The sequence below is a fragment of the Puntigrus tetrazona genome, chromosome 5, assembly GCF_018831695.1.
Source record: "Puntigrus tetrazona isolate hp1 chromosome 5, ASM1883169v1, whole genome shotgun sequence".
NCBI classification, from domain to species: Eukaryota; Metazoa; Chordata; class Actinopteri; order Cypriniformes; family Cyprinidae; genus Puntigrus; species Puntigrus tetrazona.
In genome coordinates, this window is record NC_056703.1 from 9780244 (window position 1) to 9798129 (window position 17886).

General features: G+C 36.9%; 3 protein-coding genes across 4 annotated transcripts; 1 reads left to right on the forward strand and 2 right to left on the reverse strand.

Annotated features, from left to right (window-relative positions):
* Window positions 1-594: 594 nt before the first annotated feature.
* araf (A-Raf proto-oncogene, serine/threonine kinase) lies at window positions 595-11491 on the reverse strand. Of its 2 annotated transcripts, none has more exons than XM_043239701.1 (16): window positions 11409-11491; window positions 9557-9767; window positions 8784-8887; window positions 8601-8703; window positions 7761-7915; window positions 7589-7687; window positions 7342-7486; window positions 6836-6860; window positions 6508-6635; window positions 6196-6398; window positions 5839-6015; window positions 4116-4162; window positions 3693-3811; window positions 3412-3543; window positions 3107-3241; window positions 595-3014 (listed from the first exon to the last, which is right to left on the reverse strand). In XM_043239701.1, the coding sequence occupies exons 2-16, from the start codon at window positions 9662-9664 to the stop codon at window positions 2805-2807; spliced, it is 1890 nt and encodes a 629-aa protein (XP_043095636.1). In that variant the 5' UTR covers window positions 9665-9767; window positions 11409-11491; the 3' UTR covers window positions 595-2804. The 2 variants fall into 2 exon arrangements, with proteins under 2 accessions (XP_043095636.1, XP_043095635.1); XM_043239700.1 differs by having other exon boundaries at window positions 6508-6647.
* A 452-nt stretch (window positions 11492-11943) lies between these two features.
* imp4 (IMP U3 small nucleolar ribonucleoprotein 4) lies at window positions 11944-15790 on the reverse strand. Its single transcript, XM_043238424.1, has 9 exons — window positions 15676-15790; window positions 14493-14601; window positions 14317-14400; window positions 14131-14240; window positions 13827-13959; window positions 13547-13701; window positions 12505-12599; window positions 12347-12420; window positions 11944-12236 (listed from the first exon to the last, which is right to left on the reverse strand). The coding sequence occupies exons 1-9, from the start codon at window positions 15676-15678 to the stop codon at window positions 12124-12126; spliced, it is 876 nt and encodes a 291-aa protein (XP_043094359.1). The 5' UTR covers window positions 15679-15790; the 3' UTR covers window positions 11944-12123.
* Window positions 15791-16137: 347 nt separating this feature from the next.
* Window positions 16138-17884, forward strand: si:ch211-102c2.4 (uncharacterized protein LOC568178 homolog). The gene is made up of 5 exons (XM_043239069.1): window positions 16138-16244; window positions 16333-16626; window positions 17076-17165; window positions 17281-17300; window positions 17394-17884. Exons 1-5 carry the CDS (start codon window positions 16205-16207, stop codon window positions 17400-17402), a joined length of 453 nt encoding a protein of 150 aa, XP_043095004.1. The 5' UTR covers window positions 16138-16204; the 3' UTR covers window positions 17403-17884.
* Window positions 17885-17886: the final 2 nt, after the last annotated feature.

Consider the following 17886-nt stretch of genomic DNA (forward strand, 5'->3'; position numbering starts at 1 on the left):
AAAAATAGAAACAAATACAATTTAAAGTAATCTTTTCTTTAAAAAAAAAAAAAAAAAAAAGTAACTGTACACGGCAGAATACACCATTTTCCGCAAACACCCCTTAGACCTCTTCAACTATACACACACATTATTGCAGTTCACCTAAAATATGCAAAACTAATCTTTTTAAACAAAACTGATCTTTCGTTATATTTTCTGTTCTGAAAAACAGTGGCTTGTATGCCAATCTAAAAGTTTCGCACTTTTGCATTCGTGCCCTTGTGCAAAAGCAGAAACTGAATCTCACATACTGATTATCTTATTTTGGGCTTAATGGAAACTATAAAAACGTGAACAAATGAGGTGCTTGCAAACATACAAGGAAAAAAAAAAAAAAGTATCTGTCCCACACGTCTCCAGAGGGACATTAAAGCCGTTAAGGCAATGCTTCAAATATCCGAAGTTGGCAGAAGTAGTTACTGTTCTAATGATCTAGGATCAGTTATGGTTTCTCATACAACAAATAAGGCTGGAATTTGGTAGGGAAAACAGTTCCTAAACCAGAATCTAAATCTATAGAGGTTTCTCAGCTGTTATTTTACAGCCACATAATTCATTTATAGCTTTAATTGCATCCTACATTTTAACAGGACAAGCTGTGCATCCAAATACATACAAAAATAAACGGATAGTCTTGCTTTCTCAACCGTTACGAATAGAGAAGAGCATATAGTGCCATCTAACAAATGCTTGATAACGCAATTTCTTCCTTGTACTGAGCAATATTATTACTGCTGGTTTCTTAGGAAAAATCCTACACTTGGAAGTACCACATGATCATTCTACAAGAATCCAGAAGCACATCAAGCTCTGCTAATGACAGAGAAAGTGCGTAATCAAGCTGAAATATATAGAGATAGCCAGGTTTGTCTGAAACTACAACATAGTCATTTCCATTAGTCACTGAGGCGATGTGAAACGGTCTTAAAAAGCACAGAATCACCTGGTGAATCCTCCATAGGCATTGTATTTTGAATGAGTACAGCTCAACGGGGGACCCAGCCCCATTTGAATATTGCTAGAAAGAACCAAAGCTCTGTCTTTAGTACAAGTGTCAGTTATGAATTAATAAGTTACATATATTAAGACTCCATTAAAAGGACAGATGGAAATGTAGATCACATAAGGCCCCATCATTGTAGGTTTCAGTCAGTCCTTTTGAAACCAGCTGAATGGGAGGAAATTAACTTTAATATTGCTATTAAACAGCAGAGACATGCTTTTGAGTGTATGGAATAAACTGAACTAACTGACAGAAAAATACAGCATCCAGAAGCACTGCCACAAATTTGATCTAAAAGGAAACGCTACAAAGTGTCTGTTCTTCCTGCTCCTATCAGAGCCCTCAGAGAATGGGTGCTGGCAAAGTGAAAAGAGTTTGATCATCTCACTCATAACTAAACTTAGTCGATTAACCAGAGGTCAGCGGCGGGTCTAAAGTTAGCAGCCTTATTTAAGAAGTGTTATTTCTTTGAAAACTGCTTGAGGGCTTCAACTGGAACTCCACCTTAAAGCTGCTGACTACAAAATAAAAGACCGTTTACGGACATTGTTCTCAGACACTCAAAAATGACACTTAAGTTCCAAGATGCAAATCCAATCAACACCGTCCAAAACTCTCTCAACCATATCTGAATGTAGAACCGTTATTAAAATCTCTTCAGCAGTGTTCTTAATTTTGTCCTGCTGATTCCCTGCTTTGTGCATTTTGGAGGTCTCCATTATGTAACACACATGATTCCATGAACCCTGGACCAGGATTAAAAAAAAAAAAAACTCTTAACGTTCAACAGCACGAGCAGCAATGGCGACCGCTTAACACCACCACACGCACACACAGTTAATAGTTGAACTTGTGAACTTAGCATGAAGTGTCAGTACTTGTTCACAAGTCTTGCTTATGGTCTTCATGGGCCAGTTTAGTTTAGTAATTTTACTTCCAGAAAGCAAATGCACCGATTTCAAAGCAACAAAAGAAGTGTATATTATTTCTTCCCCATCACTTCAGGAAGTGCACTACTGCTTTGTGTCTTTTTCTTGAATTTCACTTTTCTACAATTTAAAGCTCACCAGCGTACAGAGGAAGTGCAAAGCTAGAGCCAAATCAGTCATGGGTTTTTATAAATATCACAAAAAGCACAGCACAATTATTAAGGGGACAAGTTATGTGTATGTCTAACCAAATCTGACACCGGTATTTTCCACAAAAACGGAATTAAAACGGAATTTTAAAAAAAAGATGACAACTGAAAAACAACTGTAATGGGTGCATGGTCATGTTCATGATGATAAACTGACTGCGAATCGGTCTGGAAGAAGAGTCTCTGTGACTGATGCAGATGAAGAGCCATCAACGTTGTGCTGTCATTGGCTAATGTTTTTTAAGCCAGAAGAACAGAGAGGAAAAAAAGAAAATCTCCATGCTAGTTTGCTTGTTCTAAAGTAAAACGCTACTTTAATCTTAAAAGTAAAAAAGGTAACGTAAGCAACCATAACACATTTTGAAATATACCTCAAAAAGGAGGTCATTAAGATTGTGCCGATACATTGCTGATATGATGCTTGGATTTCGAAATCCATTAAGTGTAGTAAGAGAGCACGGTTTATTCTCTGCTTCTGTTTTATAAAGCAACTGGTCCAGAAAGAATCTGACATTCTCTACAGGCAGCTAGAATGGAAAAGAGAAGGGAGGAAGCATGAACAAGTAGATAAATGTAATGTGTCTGACTATACGTGTGACTGACGAAGTACTTAGGGTGCTCTCAGGAATGTGTGGAATAATGAGAGGAACTCTGAGGAACTCCATGCTGGGAATGATGCTGCACGGCATTTGGAAGAGGCAAGAGGTGTGTGGTGTGAAGGAGAAGCGGATTCAGGTCCTCGGCGTGTACAGCACGGTGTAAAGAGGGCTCAGAGGCACTCCGCTCAATTTTTGGCAACAGATACTGGACCTGCTCAATGTCCACCAAGATCTGCAGGACAGCAGGGATGAAACACGAGGTTATTACTTAACCTGACATAACTGTGCTGAAAAACAGAGAAAGGCTTTGGCTGTTATTCCTACCTGTGGGAAGAGGGGCCGTTCATCGCGTTTGAATTTCAGACAGTCGATGATGAGCCTCTTCAGCAATTTAGGGCAGTTACTGTATAATTTAGTGAGGTCTGGAGACAAGTAGCCACGACCCACCATGAAAATAATCTACAGCAAAAAAAAAAAAATCAGTTAACTACTTCTGAGCTTAAAGGAAGAAAGTTGTACAGTCAACATGAGGGTGAGTAAATGTTCAGCCCAAAATAACTATCCTGACATCAAAGTTCATTTAGAACTACTAGGGGCTAAAAAAAAAAAAAAATGGTGACATGTCTGACCTGATCGCGGTTGTTGATATTCGAATAAGGCAAAGTCCCAGACATCAATTCATAGAGCACCACTCCATATCCATATACATCTGACTGGAAGGTATATGGGTTAGTGTCTTGCATTCTGATCACCTCAGGGGCCTGAAACACAACAGAAGTGTTAAACAAGCTGTGCGAGTGTATTTCTCAACAAAAAAACTCAAGATCAAACTGCTACACACTAGTGGTTTAACAACAAGGTATTAGATTCATTAATGAATGAGGTATTGAGCTGGGAGAGGATTATTCACCATCCACAGGATGGAGCCACTGGGCTGTTCGACCTGCTGAGAGCCACTCCAGCGAGATTTTACTGTGGCCAGCCCAAAGTCACCGATCTTTACTGTCCAGCCTTCGTGCAGAAAGATATCTGACACATGAGCTCAGGAATATCATGCAGAATGACTATAACATCACTAGAGAGAATGCACTAATGCTATTTTTCCAGGGAATCGTTGACCTTGGCCTTCCATCTTACACCAGTAATTTAGGTAAAATAGACAATACTATATTTACAAGCATTAGGACCGAAAGCAGCTTGGCAATCTACTAGGACACAAAGGTGCAACTCTAATGCCATCTACTGGCAGCAAATTAGTTAAATCTGATCTATCCTGCAATAGATAGCTCACAATACAAACAAGAGCACTGCTAATAAATTATAGAAAGGATACTATTAGATTTCAAGTCCCGATGAATGATATTCTTGGCATGAAGATAACTGTTGAGGAAAGAAAACAGCAAATTATGTACAAAATTTATATTTTCTACACATCATCTCCACTCTATTAATCCAATCATCAATAAGCAGTACAATGATATAACACTGGTGGATTTAGGACTATGTGACTGTGTCCTTTGGAGTCTGAGCTGAACAGAGTGAGTCATTATAAGCACTATCTTCTGGTGTGAGCAACTCCTTAAGACTGTATGAAGTTTAAGTTTTAATGAAGTTCCAGGTTCTCTTTGTTATCACAAGTTCAAATTTAAAACAGTGTTTCACTATTACTTATTCATGGTGCATGTGCTGATCATATATAAATCACAATAGCAGCTAATATAATAATAATAATAATAATAAATAATAATAATAAATTACTGGTTGGCCTGAGTATGTGGTAAATCTCTAAGGAAATTACGGCTTTTGGAAAACACTATTATTAAAAAAGGTTTCAAAACAAGTCTCTAAAACTGACTAAAATAAGACTGAAGTGCTCAGAGTTTTAGTTTACTAAAAGGTCACTAGACTTGACAGTGAAGCGGCTTACGTGAAAATAGTTTGCTAAATGTACAAACTAAGCTTTTAATGTGATCCAAACTGAAAGGTATAGAATCAATGAAAATTCTGTCATCATTTGTTCACTCTCGAGTAGTTCCAAATCTGTATGAATTTGTTTTGTCCTGCTGAACACAAAAGGAAGACACCACTGACCCTTTTTTCCCTGCTATGGAACTTAAGTGACTCAAAACAGCCTGGTTGCAAACTTTCTTCAAAATGTCTTCCTTTGTGTTCGGCAGGACAAAGAAATTCATACAGCTTAGGAACTACTTGTGGGTGAATAAATTACAGCATTTAAACTAACTATTCCTTTGTATTGTATCTGTTTTAATGTAAGTTCAAAGTTATTTTGTGTAGAAAATGTAGTAATAAGTCAAGTTTTATAATTGTTGCCCATCAGGCAACTTTCACAGGGCTGCAGATGCGAGCAGGACAGACATTAATTCGTGGCTACTGCCTATGTTTCATTAACTTTTTCCTAAAAACCTATGTTTTAACAAATGTGGGAACATTTTAAGCGATAGTAACAATTTCTTCATTCATAACCACAAAAATATTCAATTTCCACAGGGAGAAAAGTAAAAACGGCGATTAAAAGTGAAAAACAAAAATAAACCTGTCCTGGGGACCCCCAACCACAGCATATTTTGTACGTTTCCGTCGTTTAACACACCTGATTCAACTCTTCAGCTCATTAGTAGAATCTGCAAGGCCTGAACTGGCCTATGAGAGATACAAAATATGTAATGGCTGGGGGTCCTCAAGACAGGATAGAGAACCACTGCTATAGAGGGTGAGACAGTACATTTGCCTGCTAACCAATTATTTCTATTACTAACAAAGCTTTGTACCTCTGTGTCAGAATACTCATATTCAAATATTTTAAATGGGTAAAAAGTGTGTAAACTGGTTTGGAAGCGGATCACTGACCCAGCGGTAAAGCCCCAAAAAGGGCACACAAAGTATAACAATCCCAGACGTAACTATAGCACACTCTTTTCATTTCAACAAGTGATCATAATCAGATCTATTCATTTTATGAAAAAATGTACATGCTTATTGGCACAGCACGTAGCACATGAATAAAAAAAAAAAAAAAAAAATTAATAAAAACTTACTCCATGCCCTGTGCAGTCTGGCGAGCAACATCAATACGGCGCATGGCGTCAAACTTGGTCTCGGTAACATGCAGGTGGCGATAGAGGCTGCTGCCTTCACACCACTGCGTGATAATGGCAAAATTAGGCTTCGTCATGAAGCCCATGAACAGCAGAATGTTGACATGGCGTGTTTTTCTGAGGAGCAACGGTTACTCAAATTAGTCATACTGAACGGAAGATTTGAACTGGAGATTAGCTGGCTGTAGCAGCGGATGACATTACTAATGCAGTAGAGCAATATTAATGAGAACTACTGTTACACTGTTATAATCGGCAGTCTTTGAAGCTAATTTTTTCATGGAGAAGACAACTCACCGTAAAACCTGCATCTCATTTTTAAAGGCCTGGAGCTGCTCCGGTGTGGGCTCTGTGACTTTAAGAATCTTGATAGCCACGTCTCCATGCCACTTGCCTTTATAGACAGTCCCAAAAGAACCTGCTCCAATCCTCTTCAACATGGACACCTCCCGTGAGTGCACCTCCCAGTAGTAACTGGAGTCTCTGTAACCTCCCCGGTGCTAAAAAACACACAAATAAAAATTAGTTATGAAAAAAAACAAAAAAAAAACACTGATTGTAGCTGAAGTCATCTGGGCTTCCTATTAAAAATAAGACACACACACTCACCACTTTCTTTTTATCATCAGATGAGGACTGCTTTCGTTCCTTGGGCTCTGAAGGGGATTTGGGGGGTCTTCTTCCTGGTGACCCTAGGTGGGGTGGGCTAGTGGAAGGCTTGGGAGAGGACTCTTGCCCTGTGGACAACACTGGAATATAAAGACCAGTTCACACACATGGAGATGTGTAGTTATTTGTGTCATTGTATTCAGAGATTGTTACAAAACAAAATTTATGAAATTTAATGTGCATCAAAAAAAAAAGTGTGCTCTTGTGAGAGACGGGTAGTCAAGGTGGAAAAAATGAGATGGAAAAAAAACAACAACGAAACACTCACCCATTGTGCTGATTTTGAATGCATCCTGAATGAGAGTGGGGGAAAAAAATGAATAAATACATGCGATGGAGAACAGATGATCAAGGAGGCATGCAGAGAACCTCCACTGTCAAATTCTGTGAAGTAACATATCTTGACATCTAGCCAGGCTGCTACTTTAGTACAGAGACAGTTCGCTCAAAAATGCCTTTCCTCACCCTCTTTTAATTTCAAACATGCATGACCTAATTTCTTCCGTGGAACACAAAAACAGAAGTGTAGCAGAATGTTGACACTGGTCTTCTGTATGCAAACTTTTTAAAGGCTAGTTATCTGGTTTCAGATCTTGACAGCCACTTTCGTTTTATGGAAAATATCAGATGAAAACATAACCTTCTGAGTTCGAAAAAAGACGAAAGAATATTTTGGAGAAAAGAGGGTGATTATTATTTGTGGGTGAACTGTTCTTTGGAACAAAAAAAATGAGCAAGTGAATGTGGACTTTATCTTCTAATCTCGTCTCTAACCTCCATGAGGCCAGCAGCGCCAGGCTCAAGCGTGCTGACCATGTGGACATTGGGGGTTGAGGTGGAGCGATGCCTCTGGAGAGACTGACCGTCCTCTCCTCGCATGATCAAACAGAAGCTTGATGGGGCAGTCAGCAGTTCCTCTCTAAAAGAGGTAAAACAAAAAAAAACATAAGTCTGCTAGTGCTACATTTCCCCTATGAGGGATCAACAGGTACATGTATTTATAAATGAAGTCAAAGAATACCCAGGAGAATCTGAAGTTAAGGGAATGTCACTCTGTGATATGGAATTGGTGGCTGGATATATCAATATCGAAGGGCAGTCTTCTGTATTGGTAACACACCTGAAGGCAACAGAACACCAGTTGAGTTACAAAAATGATGTAACATAAACAGACATTTTATTTTGGAACATACCGTTTTGTCACAGTGTCCATATCCACACATACTGTAGGGACTTTACTGCTGCAGTGCTGGTGAAATTTATATCCACACGTCTGACACCTGAAGCCGTTGAACAAGAACTTGTGGCAGAAGTCACAGTAAGCTAATTTAAAGAATGTTTTACGTACCTGTGAAAACAAGATTGAACTATGATAAATATTTTCCTTTGTGTTTGGCAGGGAGCTAAATGACGACAGAATTTTTGGGTGAAACTATTCCTTTAATAGTTTTAGGGGGTTGACCGAAAGGGTCAGTAAATAAAATCGATGCTAGTCTTTCAGTTTCTTTTCATCAGAGAAAAAAATATACTGTATTAGATAAATATATCTAAATCTTGCTCAGCATTCAGAATGATTTCTGAAGAATTTACAGTTTTTCTTGTTTTGTTTTTTTAAATAATGCAGCCTTGGAGAGAGATATATTAACGTTAACCTCTTATTAAATTTAATATATTAGAATTTTAGTGCTGTGATGCAAAATTAAATGTATACATTAAAAATAAGCATACCATGTATTAATAATAACCAAGATTAGCAATAGTTGTGGAATGTTGTTAATATTTAGTTCATCATTACTAATACATACTCTAATGTTACAAATTTTCCAATTTGTTTCCAAAGTGTTTCCAATTTAATAAAAAAAAAATCCCAGAATTGCTAGACTGAGATCAGTGCACAGTCTGTGTTTAATCTGTGTTTCATCATAGTCATCCTACATACACAATCCAGATTATTTGCTGCAAATATCTTTCAACCCCCTAAAAATGAGAACCTAGCTTTGCTGACTCTGAATCTGTTGCGCAAGTACACTTACGAAGTTGTGCATGGTAAGAGGAACATCATCCAGCACTTCTACCAGAAGCTCTTCCCCTACGAGGGGTGTGATGTCAGTGTCCCATTCTGTAAGTCTCTTCCGGCTTGCCAAAAGAAAAAACAGCCGATTATAAAAAAAGAAAGAATTATTCATTTTAATAACCAAATTCTTAGACGCACCTACCCTTCAAGAAGGCGAAAGACTGCACAGCAATCCTGGCTTAGGCCTCTGACTTTCAGGGCTTTATCTAGACTATCATAGACAGTTTGCCCAGGCCGAACATTTACCTGAACACATGGTCACACAGTGATATCAAAGTATGATCACAAACTAGGGCTGCAAGATATATCGTTTCAGTATCATGCTGCGCCAAACGTGTCTGGTGTTTCGTGTAGACACGAGTGCCACGCAACAAACTATACATAACCTTGTAAACACAGTTGCTTATAGCTTAGGGGAAGGTAAAGAAAATGGATGCGTAACAGTATATTGGTTCACAGCAGTTTAATGTTATCTTTCTAATGTCAAACATTAACCAAAAAACAAAACACTTATTTTTGTTTGTACAAAAAAAGGTAGCTTTAACATATTTACTGAATTCAATTTATACACTAAAGACCATGTAGTGATAATTTGGTTAGTTCGTTTCTATAACTGAAAACTGTTACTTATCTGAAAAAAAATAAATAATGAAGCACTGTTTTTTCATTTGTATCTTTGTTATATTGTTATATTTATCTATGGTTGTAATGTGATGACTGTCGATTTTTTATTTTCCTCCCCTTATCGCAATATATAAATCGCAAATATTGCAATGACAATTTTTTTCCACCCAATATTGTGCAGCCCTATCAAAAACAAACAACTTCTTATTGCAAATATGTACATTCACAGGTTATATTAGTGATTCCAGCAATAAAAAGCATACTGAACAAATCCAGTATATGAACCCTCACCACCGTCCGCTGCTTGTTGGGGAGGTAGACACGAATGGTGCCCCCACCTCGGGGTGTGTCGTCCGGGCTGGTTTCCCCCGAGGAGGAACAGGAGGAGGTGTTGGACATGGTGTCTCCAAAGGGGCAGTGAGGGACTGGCAGCACTGACACTCAGTCGGCCGCAAGAAAGTTACACACCAGGGCAAAGCAGGAAGAAGCCCTCATCTGGAGCCTGAGATGGAAACAGTGTGTCTTTATACATAAATAAAAAGCTCCCTCATACGTAAATGTGATTGTTATTTGACATTTGCAGAATGACAAACATTTAATAAATGTTAGAATTCATTCAAATGTTTATTCAAAGCTGAAAGGTATTTAATGAAACAAAAAACAACACACTCTAAATTGGTTGTCAGTTCAAATACTGAAAATAAACACTGCAGTCATGGTCATTTGAAATTACACTGTATTAAGAAAAAGCAAAGTGATAACTCCGAACCATATGTCAGTGGAGCTTTGTGCGTAAATAAATACTAGTTTATGGCCGTTTAGTGCAATGAAACCAATATGAAACAGATGTAGAAGGAAGTGCCCCAAATAAAGATATCCAATGTCGTTCAAACTCCTTTCAACATTTTAGTCTATAATTATAGACTGTAATTTAAGTCTTAAGGCTATCAAACTCTGAAATTAAGCCATTTAATCCAGACACGTAGGAACAAGTACTTCAGATTGAACGTTTTATGATATTTAGGTAACGCAGCATACGGCCTTTGCAACCTTAACCTCAAGTATTGTGCATACTGGAAACCACTGCAGTTGCACCATCATGCAAACATTCACTGGTGTTGTACAGTTATACTACAGCAGCAAATGGGTAAGAAATAACCAAACACAGAGATTTTCTCTTAAATTGCTCACTGAGTCCAGATTTTACAAGATAGAAAGTAGATGGCAACCATTTATACACAAATGTATTCTTTCAGAAACATCAACGACCTTGACATTAACATGTATACACACACATAGCATCATATATATATATATATATATATATATATATATATATATATATATATATATATATATATATATATATATATAATATGGGCAGTTCACAAATAAAAATCGGACTGTGTCCTATGGCGTTATAAAAAAAAAAAACATTTAACGCAAACAAATTCATTCTTAGAGTTACAAAAAGCACGAGAGAAGATTATTTCCAATATCACCCCATAGGACACATTGATTTATATGTATATAAAAATAGCTGTAAAAATCTACTTCTTTGCTCTGTGACCAATCCTTTACGAGCGCTTAGAAAGGCATGGTAAACTCCAACACATCATGTTACGTCTGCAGTATAAACACAGCACAGAGAATGATAACGATGTTTCACACAAACACCTCCCGCTGAAAGCGTAACCACAGAAATGTGCAGCAGCCTGCAATGAAGATGAGCTGGCTGGGTTTAGCTAAGAGTGATGTGCCTGATCATTTGATCTGCTCTATTACTATATCACAGGCCATGCACTCCCAATTTGCTCAATTTACCAAGCCATTAGTCAATATTGAGACTGAAGTATAAAAGCATATTAGCTAAATATAGATCCTTAAGTCCTGTCAGGTGCCTTTTTCGTGCTGAAGGAGGGAATGCTGTTTTCATAAGGCGGAAAGGGATTAGACGACTAGCTGCTAGCTAGCTAGTGTTGCTAATGCTGCCTAAAAGTTGAAAACAATTCTCTTAATCCGATTTTTGCAGCCGCGGCGGTATGAATTAACGTGACACACGCCTGCGCTAAATATTTCTGCAAAATACGCAGCCCGTTCGCGAGACTCGCTTAGCATTTTTCGCTTCAAAGTAAATACTCACCTGAGACAGCCATCTTGAATTCTCTCAGTCTCAAGTCGGATCAGCAAAGAATTTCAGGCAAAGCGGAACAGCGAAAGCTCGCGCTGTGATTGGTCGAGATCTGTGAAGCGAGCCACCGATTGGTCAACTGGTGTGGCGATTTCTAGCAGGGGAATGAGAAAGGGGCGTGTGCTGCGAGTAACGAATGTGAAGTTTTTCCAAGCATTAAACAAACCTACACCGCGGTTACATTTGACAAAGCTGTTTAACATGTTCATGGTTCGGTTTCGTAGAGAGCATTAATGGCGTGTATAATAAAACAAAACAAAGGCAGTGACATGTTTTAAGCTCAGTCAGTGCAACTATCTTTCAATTGAAACAGCTCAGATTTACATTTGGTCTAGGGCTAGGCTTAAGTCTTGCCCGTAAAACCGGGGTTAAGTGTTTGTTAAAATCCGACAAAACCGTTTAAACCAAACACTCCATTTAAATATTTAATACAAGCTAATTTATAAAGAAATAATGAAGCAACAATAAAAGTACAAATGTAAATAACTTTTTTTTTTTAATTGTCCAGGTAACTCTGTACAAAACATTTAATTGCGGAAGTGTCAACATTATAATAATGAAAGAAATTCATCCATATTTAAAATGTCACAATTAAATGAAAAAAAGACCACTATTACATTGAAAATGTCCACTTTGAACATTGCAGGTTTCTCACAAGTACATAGGGCTATTCCACACTTAAAAATGTCCTCTTTTTGGCAGTGCGTGTGTAAGAATGGAGTCGCCACTCAACATCTGCAGTATTCTCATTCTCCAATGTGCCAAGCTTGATCATGTACACTGAAAAAGGAAGATTAAACAAATGAATGAGAGGAGTGCAACCTAGGTGCTTGCTGCATTAATAATAAAAAAAAAAACATCTAAAAACCAAACGGAGCGCCTTAGCTTACATTTCATCTCAAATCTGGGTCCGACCTCTGTCAACTCAACGTTTTTATGATCGGTTTTCTTGTAGGTATGGTGTCTGCAATATACAAAGCCATTAAAACCAAACTTCTTAATTAGACTCAAAACTTAAGAACAACAGTTCAAACAGACCACCACTAACCTGAAAGAGATGAAATCGTCTGTATTTGCAAATGTTATAACACGTCTGCTGTCCTCTTTGGGCACAGGAAACAGATACTTTAGGATGTTAGAGACCTAGAGAGGAGAAATAATGCTTTCAGATCAACACAAAATCCATTACTAAACCAAGAAGCTTTTCTGAAGCCTTTATAAAATGTCACATGGAGATTTTTTTTCCCAGTATAGCCTAGTCTATCCTCTCTATCACATATTTGATTAAAATAAGAAACTTAATATTAAACACTTTACACTACTGCTCAAAGTCGTCACTTACACCAAAAAAGTCAGCATTTATTAGATCAAACTAAAAATAGCAATACTGTAAAATATTATTTAACTTAAATCTTTTCATATAAAATGTAAATTTATTTCTCTGACCGAAACACTAGATTTTCAGTGTCACAGGATTCTTCAGAAATCGTTTAATTCCTGGGTATGTTCTACATTGGCTGGCCCAGAAAAACTTGTCCCCACCCACATACATCATTATATTGACAAGTGCTTTTCTAATCTCTGGGAGTTCAGTGCGGAACACACAAAACGCTTGGTTTAGTATTCAGTTTATTTGGACCAGCAGCTCCACTGAATCATAAGATATTAAGTATGATAACATTGCCACAGCCATATCACCACACATCCCAAGTTTGCCCAGGGAAGCTGAGCAGGGCTGAGCCTGGTCAGTACTTAGATGGAAGCCCTCATGGGAAAACCAGGCTGCTGTTGGTAGAGGTGCTAGAGGCCAGCAGGGGGTGCTCACCCCGTCATCCTAGCCCTCCAGTATAGTGACAAGAACACTATATTTTGGATAAGATGTTAAAAGCTGAGGTCCTGACTCTCTGTGGTCATTAAAAATCACTTGAGGGTGTAACTTCAGTGTCCTGGCCAAAAGTGTCTTTACTGGCCCTTCAATCAAATGTATGTATTTTTGCAAAAAACTAACCCATTTGAATAGTAGCGTGTAAGAGAAACTAACTTTATTAGTGTTTTCAAGAACACCAGAAGTGATTTCTGGTGTAACTCACCCTTCGGCCAAGACGTGACGTGAAGTTGTGGAAGATGAGGTGAGGGAAGGCCTCGGACATGGTGCCAATGTCTGGGACGTCATGTCTCATTACCACATTATACAATGTGAAGTAGGCCGTCGGGCCAAAAGGAAGGTGACACACCACCAAACCATCTACCGAAGAAAGACGTAATGTAATGATATGCAATTTAAAAAAAAGAAAAGATTAATATACCAAATGTTAAAAAACAAGAAATGCACTAAAACAGGAAACGGATGAAAACTCGACCAGTCCATACCTGGTTGGCCTCTGGTCTCATGAACTATGACAAGATCACTGACATTATTAGCCTTGCAAGCATGTACTAATGTTTTAACTTCATGGTTTCCTCTGTTCATACGCTGGGCCCCTGGAAACATAAGCTTCATTTCCTGCAAAAAAAAATAAAAAAATTCACCCAAATAAACCACAACCACGGATAGGTTTCCCATACGTCATTATGGTAACACAAACATCAGAGTTAACAGCGTAGAGCTACATGCATTCACACAAAGAAACGCTTTATCCTTACTGTTGAATATTAATATTAGGATTTAACATACTTTGGCAAACATCTTGAGTCTAGAGCTGGGGTCTCTGGATGTTGTGACCATTATTTTGGGGTCTTCCACTCCTGCCCATTTGTACTCATCGTCCATATGAGAACTAACACCTATATGATACACAAAATACGTTAACATACTGTTGCAGAAAAAAGATTCTGGTATAAATGACACAAAAATAGTCACCTTCTCCACCCTCATCGTCAAACTCCAACAGTTTCTGTAAGTTTAAAGCCTCCTTCCGAACTTCAGTGGGTAAAAGACGATTTTCTGCAAAAGATAAGAACAGCGTACAATAAGCACAATATATCAGATTGGAGATAGGAGAGTTTGACGCGATTAAGATATGGCTGGAATCTCACCATCTAAAGCAGCTTTGACCTTTTGTTTTTTCTCTTCAATGGTGTACAGTCTGTCCTCCTGTGCTTTTCTGTACAGGTACTCTTTTCTCAGTCTTACCTCTCGCCGCAACTACAGCACAAAATATAAAAACAGTATGAATTGTAGGAAATAAAGTACTGTTTTTAAAAGGAGTCTTGTATGCTTAGCAAGATATCTGGGAAACAGATTTACAGATTACAGCCCCAAAAAATCTGTCATAATGTAAAATAATGAATGCTGTCAAATGATTCATTATAATTAATCTCATCTAAAATAGTTTTTGTTTACAGAACATGTATATATATATATATATATATATATATATATATTATATATATATATATATATTTTTTTCCACTGTATTTTAACAAATTTTTTCTTAAATATATACACATGCATGTGTTTGTATTTATACATTTATAATATTGACAGAACTAAAAATATTTTAAAAACTAAGTAACAAGTTTTTTTATTTTTAAATGTAATTTAGTCCTGTAATGACAAAGCCAGAATTTTAGCAGTCATTATTCCAATCTTTAGTGTCATTTAAACCTTAAAAAACACCAATATGATTATTCGATATAATAATAATAATAATTATTATTATTATTATTATAAATCCTGAAGGTAGCTGGTCGTGATTAATATACTTTCAACAAATGTAATACAAAAGCGTGACAAATTGTAAAATACAGCGCGTTGAAATATAATCCTTTTGTAACATTACAAATTAATACACAGCCACTTGTGATAAATGAAATGCGTATTTGTTGAATAAAAGATAATTAGCATTAAAAACAAAATCTTCCTAAAACCTAAATTTATACTACAACACATAAATAATAGTTAGCAACGTGGCTACCGATACATGACGAGTTGTACTATCTTCCCGTGGAGGCCGAGTCAGATTATGGCCAAATAATATTTAGGCAATAAGTTCAAAAAAGTTAGTTGACACATTTGTTTGTTGCTAATCACACCGTTGATATGCGTTCATCTAGCCATCACGCTTTATTAAGGAGCACTACAACACAAGGAAAGCTGTATCTGACTTGACAAACTACTTCTCTGTGTAGGGCAAAAGAAACTGAGACATGTTAAAAGAACTTCAAGCAAAACAAAAGTAAATTTCAAAATAATTTAAATGTATTATGCCGTGCTTACCATTTTGCTCAACTACACGTGATAATTCAGCCTTGCCGATACTATAACGACTTCCTGTTGGTCAATCCTCTGTTCCAATCACCGACAACGAACAAATGTGTTACGGCATTTCAAAATAAAAGTTCACAACTGGCTCCGTGAAAAGCGGCAAAGTGGGGATAATAATTAATTTGTGGGAACAGTAATTGCTAAATGAAAGTTTATTTCAATCACCAATGATACACAGAAACTACAGCAAGGATCCATTGGAATGAATCAACAGTGACACTAACAAGTGTGTAAATGTAAAATAATTAAAAATAGATCAAATTAAAGAAAAAGATAAATTAAACAAAGGATTAAAGGAAAAAGGCAAATTTATGAAACTGTGCATGAAGCGATTTAGTGTTGACCATTAGCGTGATGACTGCATGCTACATCTAAAAGTGTTTGTGGCGTGTTATTTCCTGTTTCTATTTCCTCTTTTACAACATTTAAGAGCAGTCCCTCCTTGCAGATTCAAAGAAATATCTGTTGTCCATCAGTCATCATGCATCTAATAACCACATTTCTGTTAATGATCCTAATAGGTAAGGTCAAAAGACGCAAACAATCCAAAGGCTCTTCCAAGGACAGCTTTTTTATCTCACAGAGGACAAACTTTGTCTTTCTCCACAGGTCACGGCACATCTGAATATCTACAGCAACTCATCTGTCCCTATGGGAACAAGAATACAACTCTGAACAGGGTGTGGTGCAAAAGAGATACCCATGATGAAAACTGCTGTACGGGCTTCTCTTTCCAGAAAGGCATCAACGTTTTAGAGGAAGGCAACATAGTTGTGACAGATAATGGAAAGTCCTTTACCATCTCGGTGAAGAGACTCACGCAAGGAGATGGAGTCTACTGGTGTGGGTTCATGACTGCAAACAATATCATTGTTAAACTGGCCGAGAATTACTTTACTAACAGTAAGATGAAATACTACTTCTCTGTTTCTCACCATGTTAAAAATACTTTCAGCATGTTTAACTATTCTTCATTTTAATTCACATTTTTTACAAATTTACATTATTAAATGTCTTATATATATTATGGAAGTTATGGTAAAGAAAATAAACCAACTGGGGTTACCAAAAATGTATGGTAGCAACATTTAAGGTATTACATATTTAAGATACATATAACATCTTCCTGAAAGGCTTCTGTTTTGTTCCTAAAAATGATCAAATGGGAATTTGAGAATTTGAGTTTTGTTTTTTCACTTTTAAAGGACAGTATTTTTTTTACATCTAACAACTGTACATTTAAGAGTATTTACATTAGCTAAAATGAACTAATTAACACGTTTACAATACCATTTTGACTTGCCTTATACTATAATTTATATATGTTTTTATTGTGTTCACATCAATTGCAGCCCCATTTAACTTCGTTTGGTCCATCTTCCGCTGGATTTTATTCATTTTGCTCCCGGTGACGACCATTTCAACCCACATTTATATAAACCGTGAGTCCTCACAAACCACATGAAGACTAAAACCGTCAATACTAAAAATACCTTGAACACATCTTTAATGTTTATTTTTATTTCATTACATGCCACTCTGTTTTGCTGACCACAGGCAATCATAGAGATACGAAGGTAAGAGCTCACAGGTTTATTTTTTTTATCTCGTTTAGTTTCTGCTGCTAACGTCAATAAAATGTGTTTTAACTGAAATTCTCCAATTTGCAGATAACATAACAAATTACAGGAAGTCACACGCCAAAGAAAAGTGGCTGAAGAATGAGGCAATCATCTGCCAGTAAATGTAAACGTAGTTCGTTATTTTAACTCATGGTAATATTTTTAGTACAAAAATGCTCAGTGACAACAACAGCATGACAATATTATGTTTCATTTGTTTTGTAACAACAGCGTAAAGTTTGGCGTTTATAAATAATCTTATTATTGTGTACATCTGATAGGGATATATGTTTTCTTCCTTCAAATATGCATAAATTTATCAAATTTTCTTTATATAAATATGTGTCAACGTAACGAAGCATCAATGAAAACACAATTGAACACAATTTTGATGTAAGGATGCATATGTAACAACCATTTCTTTCTTTCTTTTAATCTTGAAGCTGAAGTGTCAAACAAAAGTTGAACATTGTCATTGTTGCTCGCTTGCTTTCGTTATTAATACAAAAGAAAAAATAAACAAACTTACAAAAATGCAATA

Coding starts and splice junctions, on each gene's coding strand:
- araf (XM_043239700.1), bottom strand. CDS start 9,664: ATGTCCAACACCTCCTCCTGTTCCTCCTCGGGGGAAACCAGCCCGGAC. Junction 6,648..6,835: donor ATTCAAAATCAGCACAATGG/GTGAGTGTTTCG, acceptor TTTATATTCCAG/TGTTGTCCACAGGGCAAGAG. Junction 6,399..6,507: donor CTGATGATAAAAAGAAAGTG/GTGAGTGTGTGT, acceptor TGTGTTTTTTAG/CACCGGGGAGGTTACAGAGA.
- si:ch211-102c2.4 (XM_043239069.1), top strand. CDS start 16,205: ATGCATCTAATAACCACATTTCTGTTAATGATCCTAATAG. Junction 16,245..16,332: donor TCTGTTAATGATCCTAATAG/GTAAGGTCAAAA, acceptor CTTTCTCCACAG/GTCACGGCACATCTGAATAT. Junction 16,627..17,075: donor CGAGAATTACTTTACTAACA/GTAAGATGAAAT, acceptor CATCAATTGCAG/CCCCATTTAACTTCGTTTGG.
- imp4 (XM_043238424.1), bottom strand. Junction 14,401..14,492: donor GGTCAAAGCTGCTTTAGATG/GTGAGATTCCAG, acceptor TATCTTTTGCAG/AAAATCGTCTTTTACCCACT. Junction 12,237..12,346: donor ACCCAGATTTGAGATGAAAT/GTAAGCTAAGGC, acceptor TTCCTTTTTCAG/TGTACATGATCAAGCTTGGC.